The following is a 13,907-nucleotide window of genomic DNA, read 5'->3' on the forward strand; positions in this document are numbered from 1 at the left end:
TGCCACTCTTCCCAGTTTTGCACCATCAGCAAATTTGCTGAAAGTACACTTGCTCTTTCTGGAGAAAGGATTTGATCACAAATTTTTTTCCTAATATATACAATCACACTTATATGAAACCATGACTCTTGAAGATAAGACAGAGCAGGGGATGTATAATCTGTAGTTAGCATGTATTTTTGCAAATGAATTTAGCAAGCAACTACAGATGTGCGTTAAGATTAAAAATTTTATACAGAAATAAAACTACAGTAGTTTTTTTTTTTAAAATCCAATGGCATCTTACTTACAGATAGCATATTATTCCTTGTAATTTGTTTTTAAATTGTATTTCTTACTTCTGGACTGAAAGAGCAACTTGAAACCAGACTACATCTTTATCCTTTTTCATAAATGCACACCTATTTTCCCTGGAGATGAAGTCTTTTCAGCAAAGAGAAATAAAACTTTTTCAGGAAAAATTTTTTAAAAAAATAGAAACTAGCCAGCCACTAACAGATAAGCGCACACAAATTAATTAGGAAATAAAAACATCTTAGATGACAAGAGAAAAAGGACTAGCAAAGTCTGTACAATGTGTATCTTATGGTTTTCAACAGTGTCATTACAATCAGAATCCATGAATTATCTTGGAAAGATCTGATCAGTCACATACTATTTCAGGCCACATACATGCATAGAGTGTATGGCAAGAGAGAGTAACATGAAACATATTTAACAGTATTATTTCTATTCTGTTATTCCAAATGGTTATGATGGTTAATTCAAAGATGCACACACATTATAATTGAAAAAGAATTTAGTTTTGCATTAAAGTCTTCTTTTAATTAAAATAAAAGACTTCAATATCAACATGCATATTCTAAATGCATAACTTGTTTTTAATCAGATTCCCTCTGTGGTTTATGCATGAAAGTTTGCCTAATGAATTCTAGTTTAATGAAAGAATATTTAGACTAGTGACATGAGGAAAAAAGGTGATTCTAATTAGGTAAAAAACAATTTCTTGTTATTAAGTACATTTAGGTAAGTTTTTGGTAAGGTAAGCTTTTGATTCAAACAAATCTTTATTCTTTTTTAAAGCTGACTGTATAGTACAGCCAAAACACTACTGGCAAGATCAAAACTAAAGACAAAAAGTTCCTTTTTTCTGAATTTACTTCATATTCAAAATGCAAATGCAAGTTTTCATTAGTTGAGAGATCATTTTCAGCAAAGTATTAATAATTTTATTATACAATGATTTAAAGAGAAATACCAACAGTAAAAGAAAATAAACATGACTGCAATTCTTACCTATAATAGTAAATTTAAATATCTTAGATGGTAGAGGCCTTCCTGCATAAGTGTCTGCATTACTTTCATTCAATACTACTTGCAGTTTCAAAGTGTAGTTTCCAAGTTTCTGAAGATTTTCTGAAAAGAAATACAAATACAACGAGAAAGTAAAACAAGTAAAATTATAAGTTAACTGAAAATACTGCATATTTGAACTTACCCATTTTTTTAAACCAGTATGGCCATTTTCCTCCATGCTGACTGATATGGGAAATTATTTCTTTATTCCCAGAAGACGCTGAAAAAATAATAATTAGCTACATATTACTCATATTCTACAATTTAATTCACTTTTTCAAAATTTTTCTATAATTCACTATTAGGTATTACTATCTTTCTACAAAAACTTGCAATTAGCACTTTCATTAGATGTTCCCTGTTAAGTCTGAGCAGCTGTGTAGTCCACACTGGGAACTGATCAACTCGATAAATGACAACAACAACTTCGCTTAAATTGGAGCAATGTTAAAAACTTGCCATGGACTGAGCATATAATTGAGGCAAAAAGAACATTCCTTTTTTTTCTCCAAATTATTGTGTCTGTCTTTACAAACACTTCCAGGCATTAAGACAAATCCAAAAAGAAAACACTGAAACTTCAAGGCAATTTTTTAGTGATTGATTCTGCAACCTAAGCTAAGTATAGGAATAAAATCTGTCTTCTGAAACTTCAAGAGACATTAATATATTTTTTCAAAACATAAATTTTAATAAGCACAGAACATGACTGCAATAAGACTACAAAGAATAAAAACAAACACTGTAAAAATAGACATTGCTCTATAGCTAAGTGCACCTGTTTCAGATCCTGTTCTTGAGTACATACAATAAAGTAACTGAGTACATACAATAAAGTAACATAAAATTAAGTTTTCTTAGGTGTATTTCATTGAATGTGTAATTCTGGAAGTATTTTGTAGTAGAAGCACATTTAGGTTTCTGTAGCAGAGCTTCTTCCAACTTTGTTTCTTTGTAACACTGAGAAAACAGAACTTGCAGTATATTCAGTCTTCCTACTGAAGTGCCAAACTACCATCAAGTCTAACTGAAAGTCACACTGTAGTAGGTAAGATGCACACCTGGAAGATGCACTACTGCTTGTATTGCCCCTATACAGGCATATAATCCCAAGGTGGAAATCTGTCAATTGGAAGTGAAGAATGCCTAATACTTCTGTGCATAGAGAGATGGAAAAGATGACATTAATACAAATGGGATCTTGGAAGACAACAAATGAGAAAATTTTAAAGTAAGCTGTCATGGCCTGATATTCTCTTCTGAAAGAGGAAACAATCCCCATTTCTGCACAAAAAAAATTTCAGGTATGTCCTGTGTTGCTGTTGTGATCTTTGTGATGAAAAACATCCTGATGTTTTATTTGAACAATAGATTATTTTCAGTAGAGCCACATGTAAAGATTTAGAACTTTCTTGGGAATTCCTCTGTTTGTGTGTCTGGCAGGGGTAAAGCTCTTCAAACACTTTGTATTACTAGTAATTAATAAAGCAACATTAGGACTTTATTACCACCACGTTTTTGACACTTCCACAAAAACGTATTTATGGATATTACCAGTATCCCTACAATCACTTAGATAAGGAAGGCTCAACTTGGTGCAAACCGCATGTACCACAAATAGGAGAAGTTGTTAAGTTTTTATAGATGTGATAGGGTTTTGCAAAAATTACAAACCTAAAACTAAATTACTTATTTCAGTTTGGTTGGTTTTCCTCACACAGAAACAGAGAAAAGAAATCTCCATCATTGTTGCAGGGCTTTTTTTGTTTTGATGTTTTTTTGGTCCAAAACCTTTCAGAAACAAATATTCTTCCAGCAACAAAACATACCTTTTACCTACAGCATTACTATGGCACCAGATAACTAAATGTGCCTGCTATGATATCATAGAAATCCACAGAAGGTACAAACTGAAGAAAAAAGTTTCTAATTTTAATTCAAATGGCATATTAATAGCCAACAGCCATAGCCTTCCTAAAGTGGAAAAGAAGCAAGGCAAACTAAGTTTCTCCAAATTTCAAAACTCTAAATTGACATGGACAGAATGCGATTTTTCAACAAATGCAATGTAATAATATCAGGTGAAACATCGTTAAAATGGAAACCAGAAAACAGTAACTTACAAGACACATGATTTTTAAAAATTCTTAAGTGACTTTAAGTTACATGCTACACGTCTGGTCCCTGCTTTTATGCAGCTCACATGACTTGCCATGTTAATTATAGAAACTTCCATTTTAGCCATGTACTTACACATATCATGTAGACAGCCTGGAATTGATAGGCCCTCCTTACATGTGACAAAAGATATAATTGCAGCATAGCATGAAGACATTAAATATTTGGCATTGAAGCAAAAGCCATTTCGTGAAATGTGGCTTTGGAGGGATACACACTTTGATGGGATATTGTCCTTAAAATTAACAGCTATATCCATCTATCAAATTCTAATATGCATTACAGGTATAAACATAAAGAAATACATGATCCATTAATGCATTCTTAAAATAATAAAGACTCAGTTAAATATACTGAAATACTTACAATGTAAAATAACCTTGAGTTCAACAAGAAGTTTCTTTGAACCCCCATGGCTTGTACCTGGAAGTTTTTGCATTGCTTCCCCTTTTTTATTCAAAATTTCTATTCTCAGAGCTCCTGTATTAAAAAGGAAAAAGCATGGATTTAAAAAAATGCTGTGTAGTGTAAGCAACTGGAGATTTCTGTATGCTTTGTTTTTTTAATTAGTGTGTATAGTACATTTCTAAATTGACATTTTACATTTCAGTATTTGGAAGAAAAAATATACCTATTGGTGTACCAGCAAATTTTGTTTCGTTTGGCAGTAACTCATCTCCTTCAGGCCATGTTACTGATAATTTGTCAGGAAGTCTAGTGAAAAAGAAAAAATGAACATTTTTTTATCTGAGTTAAAAAACAAGGTAATTTACCTTTCATAGAATAAAGAAGACATTTGTTTTGAAAAAAAAAACACAACAAAACACCTTGAACTATTTCTTCCTGGTTAAGAGTTCTAGTCCCTTTTGTTTCTACTGAAACAGCTGATTGCTTTCACGTTTGATTGCTTTCACGAATTTTGATTTTGTTCCTGAAGAAATACTAAAACTGTCAGCAGGAACTCCACAAGTAAATAATCATAATTTAGAGCTTACCTTGCCATTTCATCCTCTATGTATTTTTTAACAGCTTTGTCAGACACTGTTCTATCAAGTTTTGAGATTGGAATAGTTTTCATTTCAGCATACAATGCCTGAGGTTCCTGAAAAAAGAAAAAAAACCAAACCTCTCTATCAAGGGACCAGATAAGGAGACACACACATAATGCAATATGCTAACAAATACCACCTGTTGACAACACAAGACACTGTTCTAAAGTTTACTGAAATCACACATGTTAAGAATAGAAGCACAACATACCCTTGATACCAACTGTGGTACTCTTACTTCATATGCAAACTTAAATAAATGAGATCATTGATCATGATGAGTAATTTTAATATATTTAAAACTAATGTAACTAAGTAGTTTTATTACATCTAGATTGCTGAATCTCAAAGAAAACCCTATAATTTTCTACAGTTATATAAGTCAGTTAACTAAGTCTGACCCAGGATTACAATTAAAGATTCCCTAGGCACACTAGGTGACTGAATACTTTTCACACTTGTCTTACCAATGCAATCTGAACTTCTCCTCCAGTGGCAAATATATCACCATCATGGTCTCCATACAAATAAAATTTCTCAATACTTCCATAGAATATTGGAAGAGTCTTAATAGTTTTAACCTGAAACAAGATGACAACAATTCATGTCAGTACTTTACTTCTATATCAAACAAAGTATTTTCCTGTTTTCAGATTCAAATGCTCTATTACAAAGCAAATAAACCCCAGCATCAGTGACCAGCTAACTTACCAGCTGTCCAGTTTTGTACGTCTTCCCATCCCACTCTATTGCAGCATACACTGCCCAAGGGCTCTGCATTCTTTTGGATGGTAAATCAGTGCGTGTAGTTACTCCTTTAAAGACTGTGAATTTTATTTGTTTGTCATACTTTTCATGACAGTCTTTGAGCCACAAAGCAAATTCTCTGTCAATTTTCATTCGTTGCTCCTACAAAGAGATTAAAAAATAAATACAAATTATTAATATAATACAAGAATTTAATCTGACAGTTTCAGAAGTACAGACAATTATAAGAGCACAGCAATATTCTACTAAAAAACCAAGCTTGGAAACATTACAAAATTCTAAGAAAGCTATACTTCAAGCCAGAGAAAGTGTTTCCCTGAACTCCCATACCCCTCTATGAAGAGGGCGTCTTCAGAAAAACTGACATATAATGGCTAGATAAAGTCACTGTTTAAGGTAACAGAAGAAAAAAGACTAAATCTTGTTTTCTCAGTTAAAAGAGTTAGCTTTTACTACTCACTAAACCTGAAACAAGTGTCTGCTACAAAGTCCTACAGAAGTGCCCACGGTGAAACTTCTTTAGAAACCATGCAATATTCACTGATACGAATGACTAGTGTCTAAGGCTTTCAAATTGTATGCATTAAACTTTGCCAAGAAGAATGAAATGAAATTATTACCTGTCCATTAAAGATTCGTGTGAACAGAGTATTTTTATCTTTAAGCTTCAGCTCCAGATCCATGAAAGTGAGTTTGTTAGTGCTGACCTGGAACTTATCATTGGTAAATAATGCACCAGAAATTCTGTTGTAGCATTCAATTGGTGCCAAGCCTCTCTTCTTCGGAGGAGCACACCAGTCAAAACTTAAAACAAAAGGAGAAAGATATTAAAACCCTTTTTTATAAAGAGAGGTTTACATTACAGAAACAGTCTGGTTTACATTGAAGAAAGAGATTACCACTTACTCATCCACAGTTGTGTATGGTATTAATCTTCCATTCCAAAAACATTCAAAAATAGGCCTTTTTCCTCTGGCACCTTTTTCTACTATAAAGCAGTCATCATCATCATCATCATCACTCAATTCTTGATTAAAAAGAAGAGAGTCTCCATGAATAAATTTCCTTTAAAAATTAATGTAACAGCAAAGCCAGAGCAGTCTATGGTAAGGATTAACCATACTTAATAAGTTAGGCACAGACAACAGCAGCACATGTATCAAGCTAGCTACATACACTATTACTATTTTTTTTTTCAGTTTAAGAAACACCAAGCAGATGAACTATGGAAAAACTTTAAACAGAGATTGAAATTACCAAATTATTACCAAAGTTGCAAATTTCAAATTTGACTTCTCATCTTTGTTTCAATCTACGTTCTTCTAATATCATAATATCTCGTCACAGTTAAACTAAATTAAAAATAACTAAGAACACAAATTATTTTGAAGTCCTAGCACCTGAAACCTCAACAAGACTGAATAGAAACAATTTTAAACTAAGGACTTAGACTGCACATTGTGCTCTGCAGTATTCTGATGTTATAATATTTTGAATCACATTGTTGGTGTTTCATTACTTTTTCAGATTAAAGATCTAACACTCAGGAAAGCGGAAATGTTTCCATGGGACTGTATTCTGTTACCAGAACAGCCACTTTGGTCATAGAATCATATCATAGAATCATAGAATAGGCTGGGTTGGAAGGGACCTCAGAGATCATCGAGTCCAACCCTTGATCAACTACCGCCACAGTCACTAGACTATGGCACTGAGTGTTCACAGGACTCGTTCATCCAAAAGGATGCAAACTTTTCTGTATGCCACAATCCAAACTGGATAATGATTTGCACTTAAATTTAATTGTTTCTATTTCATCAAAACATTTTAAGCAGTAGGACTGTCTACACTAGGACTAATAAGCAGAAGAACATTTCACTTACTTGATGGAAAACATGGATCATCAGGGTATGTTTCTTTATCATACAGGAAGGGATGATATCTGATGATGCCTTCCACTATACCTTCTCCATCAACATGTGCCTTAAACTCAAAGCTATCTGCAGCAGTATTTATATACAAAGTCTGCATGTCATCTTTGATCTCTCTAAGATTGACAATCTTTGGTACTCTTCCTTTTTCAAACATTGTAATCTGGAACAAAATAAAATAAACCGATTTTCCATAAACCAAAAAACCTACACTAATTAGTATTTGTAGTAATATTACTTTTTAAAAGTTAAATTACATATATATATCTATCTCAAAACACTTCTGAGGTTAAAATGCATGATTAAAGAGAAACATGCAAATATGAAATAAGTTGCCATCAAAGAAGAATTTCAACCAGTAAGTATAAAATCTCTTGCCTGAATGTCAATGTTGTTGGAAGGAATTCCATCTTTTGTTACAGCATTAGCTTCATTGCCCTTTGGTCCATGGATATAATAGTGATAGATATGTCTGAAATACAGTTTAAATGAAAAATGTATCTCAGAAAGTCGTATTTTAAAACGAGTCATTATAATTTTCAAAGATCTATAAAAACTTGTATTTTTATTAAGAAGTAACTGGTTCATTGCGTTGCTACAAATCACTTCCATGACAACATGTAAATCTCATACAGATTTACTAAAGGGAGTGACTCCTTTTCACTTTTTTCAGCTCTCATCTCCTTCATGCACAATCATATTAGGATCAATTTTGGACATGAAAAAAAAATTTTTATTGTTACATGTCTACAGATCCTTTACATCATAGTACAAGCTTGTAAAACTACTTAATTTGTTCTGCATTACAGAGATTGAAAACAACTACAGACAAAAAGTTTCCCACTATTGTTTCCAAAGTCAGTTTTGTATTGATCATCTAATAGGAACAAATATTTAACAAACATTATCATTATTTACAAAAAGGTAAAAAGAATCCATTTGACTATGGGGAGCATTCGTATATGTGATTTGCACACTAGAAATATTTCCATTTGTAAACATTATTTTCTAATGGCACCTGTGCTCATTTAAGAAACTCCAAAAATATGCACACAGTCAAATAGATTATTTTCATTTCAGGGTGGTGTTTAGTAGAAAAAAATGAGATTCTACACACCAGTGGAACTGAATGCTTGAAGGAAGCTGAATGCCCTGCAATCATTTATAATTTCTTTGCTTCTAACATCCGCTGCACTAAATGCACCCCATGGAGAAATCTTAGTTCTCAGACAAAAATGTGTCATGGTCCCATTGCTTAGGACTTAACAGCAGACTGGTATGTACAAACTGCTTAGCATTTTGTCTGCATTTCTTCCAGACTTCAAAAGGTGCTCTCATGACCTTAAAACTAAGTATTTTGGGGGTTTATTGCCCCTCCCTCCACTTCGGTGCATCTGAAAAAGATGAGGGCTGTGATGTATGCCCATTAAAAGCAGAATGAAATTGGTACCATGCATGTGTGGCAAAAAGCATGGCAAAAGGGTGTGAAGGTATTTGAGGGGAAAATGGCCCTTACAGCTGAAATAGTGATGCAGGACTGTCACACTGGGGAACTATGCCTGATTTGTTGTAGTGTAATAGCTACAGGGTATATACTTGAATAATTGCAGCTGGGTTTCATCTCAAATGGATTAAGTTCTTTCAGTTCGAGAGACTGCTGGAATGACCAAAAATACCTATGTGTAGGTATTTACCAGAAGAACACCTAGAAGCTAATGAGGGACCTAAGAAATTTGTCAACATAGATGCACCCTACATTTTCGTAAGGTTAAAGAGGGCTTCAGCCACAAGTTCTTACATGCAACACTAATGTTTCATATACTAAGGTATTATCTAATCCTTATCCAAACCCTTGTATTAGATTTATTGTTATTAGATTACAGGTGACGCAAAAAAAATTACTGTAGCCTGAAAAGCAAGTTCTAACGTTTGCCAGATTTCAAAATCAGGCTATGACTTCATATGTCAATTTACATTCACAGACGGACCATCTTCTTAACAGATAAACCCACATGATCCAAAGGTGTCACAGAATTCCACATCCTGTAAACCTGTAATCCAGTAAGACCCTCTAAGCCCACTGACATCACTACAATAGCATAGAGCAGACAGTATCTTAAAATGGGATAAAGCAGCAGTTTTCTTGTGTTTTTTCTTGGTTTATTTTGTTTGTGTTTGTTCTTGGTATTTTTCAATACAAAAAACCCAACCTGTGTATACAATCTCAGATATCAAGGATAGGAGCATAGCTGTGAGAAAGGTAGTATTATTAAAAGTTATTAACATTTTTATATGTAATTTTTATATTATTAATATAATTATTATGTAATTTGTAATTATGTATCGGTTCTCAAGTCACATTGAATATATGTACACAACTTTGTTTGGATAGGCAGTCCCATTCAATTGTGCTAAAAGAGAGTAATTTGTGGCATCAGCAAGATATGTATCAACAGCCTTAACAGGAATAAAGCCAATCACTAAGTACAAAAGGAAGCAATTCATATTTATTGGACTTTTAGCAGTCCACTTTTAAACCAAATCTTTTAAATCACCAACTTACGCCAGTTGCCTTGTCCAAAGATGAAAGTAGTTTTTCAAGTACTGCATGTGATCTGGTTGTACACCTGTAATGACAACTGCTGTGAAACTCTCTTTATCCCTTTCTTCTAATATTAGATTATGAAGAAATCTTTCATCATCACTTGTGATATGAGTAGAGTCAGATGGCTACAAAAAGAGTAAAATAATAACAGCAGAAATGTAAACTGAATTTCTGAGCTGTCAGCTTTGAAAGGGATTAAGAAACAGAACAGGAAAATAATGCAGAACACATGATGTTAAGTATCACAAAGAGTTAATGCTCAAAATAAAGGCTCCTCCTTACCTTAAGCTTTACCTCATGAAAACTATCAGGGGTTTTGCTGATCATGCTGACTTATCTCCCATATGAAGCATATTTCTTCTACATACTTCTATATAATACAGTTTTCCTTAATTTATTCCCAAATACCTCAGAGAACACACATTTTTCTTTGTTTCATACAAATAAAACAAAGTTCCTGTTCTTAGAAAGATTTTCCAAGATATTTTTCTTAACCTGACACATTAAACTATATGGCATTTCTATCTTTTAAGCTAAAATGAAAAAAGAACCACATACACAGTCTTATTATGCTATATAGTCTCAAGTTTCCCATTACTTTCTTTTACACTCCAGAGTGCAAATGATTTGTAAGACAAAGATATCAGCAGATAAGTATTACAGGACTATTACATAGTGAGATCATGTTAACCTTCTAAAGGCTTTCAGTTACAAAAAAGTATAGGTATTAAGACCGTTACCTTCCTGTTTCTAATGTATCCACTATATATTGCTTCTTTGTTTTTCTCCTTCTTTTCAAAATCCTCTTTAGAAAGGACAAGTTCATGAACATCCTGAGTATCTGCAGGTTTGCTTATCATCTGTTATTTATTAAAGAAACAGCATTTAAAATTAGAGTTAACTCAAACATAATAAAACAGCTTAATGCTATGATTAAAAGCTAGGATAATAACAATTTGATTATGTAATAATGTTCAAAAGTAAAGATGGACATTTACTTACTCTGGCAGACTGTCCAACGAAGAATACTGCTTGTTTGCCTCCAACTCCAAAATACGAGATATCGCTATTTAAACTACGAGGCACTGGCAAAGGGCGTACGTATCCTGAATGATCACTAACAACAGAAGTGGCTTTAATGAACTTTCCCAAGACAAACGCCATTTAAAGAAAGAACACCAAAAAAACTTCTCATCTAAACAGCTTGTATTAAATTATTCCTGCAGTCACTTTTCATCTTTCACTTTTGATCTATTATTTCTGCAATATTAAAATGTGCCTAAATTTCTTCATGTATATTTTTTAAAAGGATGTTGACATAACTCTTTTCCTGATTCATCTTGTAAGACACTTCTGTCCTTTCTAACAAACCAAATCTTAAGTGTCATACATATTTAATTTTAAACCTTAATAACTCTTTCATTTATTACTAGGTGAAATTATTAGGAGGAAAACATTTGACAGGGAGAACCTCAATAGAGAAAGAAACTACTACCCTGAAAAGTTTTCTCCATTTTTAACTCTGCAACAGGGAAATAGTCAACAGTTCTGTGCGATAGGTACTGCAGTCACAGTAATTACACAATTCTAATGGTAGAAAGTGAAAAGCAAATCCCTCAATGCTCTCTCCCTTTTAGGATGTCAAATGAAAATGCTGCAAATGAAAATGAATTACAATGCAAGTCTGATCTTTCTGACATCATTCTTTCATAGAAACAGTTTTGAGTCAAAATGGGATTAAATGCAGTCTTGGGAAAACTACAAATGTCATTAATAATTAAATTCCACGTCTTGAGTCAGCTTTGATGGATGAGGAATCTTACTTAGTTTAAGCAAATAGGACACACATCTTGATTAAACCATGAAAATCCCAAATGAAAAGGTACAGTTGCTATCCTGGTATAATTTACAGCTGTGGTACCACTGAATGATATAAGCCCACAGTTTAAAACTGTAGCTTACAAACGCTATACATTTCTACTATTACTAAACTCACCTACAGCAACTTCAAAAACCAGAAATTTTCTCTACAAATAAGATGATGAGATATCCCAAAATTGATTTGTGTGCACTTATCTCCAGTTTTTCAATAGATACTAATCATTCTATTTGGAGATGCATCCAATGCAAAAAATACCTCCTTGGCTCTATTATCATTTTCTGCTGCCTTGTTAATTTTTACACTAGTTTCTCATAAGACAAGCTAGTTATGACTAAGGCTGTGATCCTTATCTTCAAAGTTATTATCCTAGCCTTGAGGTATTTAAAAAGTGATGAAAGTTCCAGAACTGTATATAATTGTTCCTCTGGAATTTTCTACATTAGGGTTAAGTTTGGCCATTCATGTGGAAGATTACTTGGGAACGGATTCAAAAAATGTAAAAAGAATTCATCTAGGCACCAAAATCCACCATAAACCTCTACCTCCTTCCTTAAATGCAGAACATTTATTTTGCCTATATTTCTTCAGTAAATAGACAAAAAAAATCTAATCCAAACACTGTACTGATTATTGCAGTAGTGTGACAGACACTGAGTGTGTTTCTCAATGCACTATAGGAAAGCTTAAAGGTTACAGGTAGCACTATAAAAACCTCTGCAGAACAAAGAATGCACTTGACTGGATGTTAACCTGACTTGTTAATGACAAGTTTAGAAAAGGCCACAAGAGTAAAAAAACCTTCTCACAGTATCATGATATTAGAAAAGCATTTTTGTATTCTGAAGCTTCACTCTTTCCTGCCTGTGGAAAACCCGTGTGTACTGACATCTAATCATAGAACAACAGGTTTTAGCTAAGTGTTGGTATACAAATTTGTCTTAAAGTTATGTTCTGTGAACCTTCACAGAGTTTGCTAATTGTAAAAAATGATTAAAACTTTCTAACCTCTCGAAGTCACCTTGTCTTGTAAACTTTGACAGTCTATATACAGCCCAGTTGTTAAGCTGTTTAGAAGTCATTCCTCTTCCATTATCAATCACAGCAACAGCTGGTTTTCCTTGGGACTCATCAAATAACTAGGGTAGGAAAAAAAAAAAAAACAAACCAAAAAAGGAGCACCAGAAAGAAAGAAAAAAAATAATAATGTAAACTATACCTGAAAAAGAAGCAGATATTTCTATCTTACCAATTTTATTTGTATGCTCCGAATGCCAGAATTTCGGGCCGTAGCTGACAGAGAATTGTCAATCAACTCAGCGAGGGCAAATGCTAATGAAATTGAAGAAGAATAGCCCTATTAGAAGCTTATTCTCAAAAGACAGCACTCAGAAAACACATAGACACTCACATCAGTTTTTTTCTGAGCAATTAGGATAACCCATTCCCTTAACACAGACAAAAGCTTAGCACTATGAAGAACACCAAAATTCTGCAACATTTTCATTTTAAAAAAGCTTTTGTACATATTGTAAGGGACTGGGGGGAGGAACCACTGTAATCCCTTCAACAGACTCTTAGAACTCCAGTAGAACTGCTAAAAGGAAGCGGGTGCCAAGACACCTTTGCAAACCCCCTAACAAATCCTCATTAACATTTTGAAAGGGATTGCTGGAGAGGAAGGAGTCAGTGATAAGAGTCTGCATATGGCCTAGCACCTGCATACAACAGAGGTAAGGACTGGACAACCAAGTAGCCAGAGGTCTGCTCCAGTTGTTCTATCTGATATATCTCAACCATACTTACTAAGTGAAAGATGCCTATAAAATGTGGGACTGTCCTGGGGGGCTTTGGGGAGTTTCTTTGACACAAACCCAGCCCCATTGACTGGCCCACCAGATCCAGGACCAGTGATTTTGTTGTCTCTCTTTTCTTCTCCTACTCTCTCACTTTCTCTTCCTCTTTCCCTTTCCTAAATTAAGTAACCACAATTTTCCCAGGTTATGCAGCTTTAGCATCCTTGTATTTTGGCTTTTGTGATCTAAATAATCAGCCTTTGTGACTGCTCAGCCTGAACATACATAATAATCGAAGTATCAGCTTTTGAGCTTTTATTTCTTCTATAGTTCTAATTAAATCCC

At 33.6% G+C, this 13,907-nt stretch overlaps 1 protein-coding gene across 1 annotated transcript in view; it reads right to left on the minus strand.

Annotated features, from left to right (window-relative positions):
• The window catches only part of SMCHD1 (structural maintenance of chromosomes flexible hinge domain containing 1), a 67,913-nt gene that overhangs the window by 39,998 nt on the left and 14,008 nt on the right, over positions 1–13,907 (minus strand). The window contains exons 4-19 of the mRNA XM_030445853.1: positions 13,016–13,098; positions 12,775–12,905; positions 10,890–11,004; positions 10,628–10,747; positions 9,846–10,012; positions 7,661–7,754; positions 7,235–7,445; positions 6,258–6,378; positions 5,972–6,155; positions 5,295–5,492; positions 5,051–5,164; positions 4,530–4,636; positions 4,166–4,248; positions 3,901–4,014; positions 1,499–1,576; positions 1,297–1,416 (exon numbers count right to left, since the gene is read on the minus strand). Of these exons, the coding sequence (XP_030301713.1) occupies positions 1,297–1,416; positions 1,499–1,576; positions 3,901–4,014; positions 4,166–4,248; positions 4,530–4,636; positions 5,051–5,164; positions 5,295–5,492; positions 5,972–6,155; positions 6,258–6,378; positions 7,235–7,445; positions 7,661–7,754; positions 9,846–10,012; positions 10,628–10,747; positions 10,890–11,004; positions 12,775–12,905; positions 13,016–13,098 (2,040 nt within the window). The remainder of the gene's footprint in view (positions 1–1,296; positions 1,417–1,498; positions 1,577–3,900; positions 4,015–4,165; positions 4,249–4,529; positions 4,637–5,050; positions 5,165–5,294; positions 5,493–5,971; positions 6,156–6,257; positions 6,379–7,234; positions 7,446–7,660; positions 7,755–9,845; positions 10,013–10,627; positions 10,748–10,889; positions 11,005–12,774; positions 12,906–13,015; positions 13,099–13,907) is intronic.

This window comes from Calypte anna, chromosome 2 (genome assembly GCF_003957555.1).
Source record: "Calypte anna isolate BGI_N300 chromosome 2, bCalAnn1_v1.p, whole genome shotgun sequence".
In the NCBI taxonomy this organism is placed as follows: Eukaryota; Metazoa; Chordata; class Aves; order Apodiformes; family Trochilidae; genus Calypte; species Calypte anna.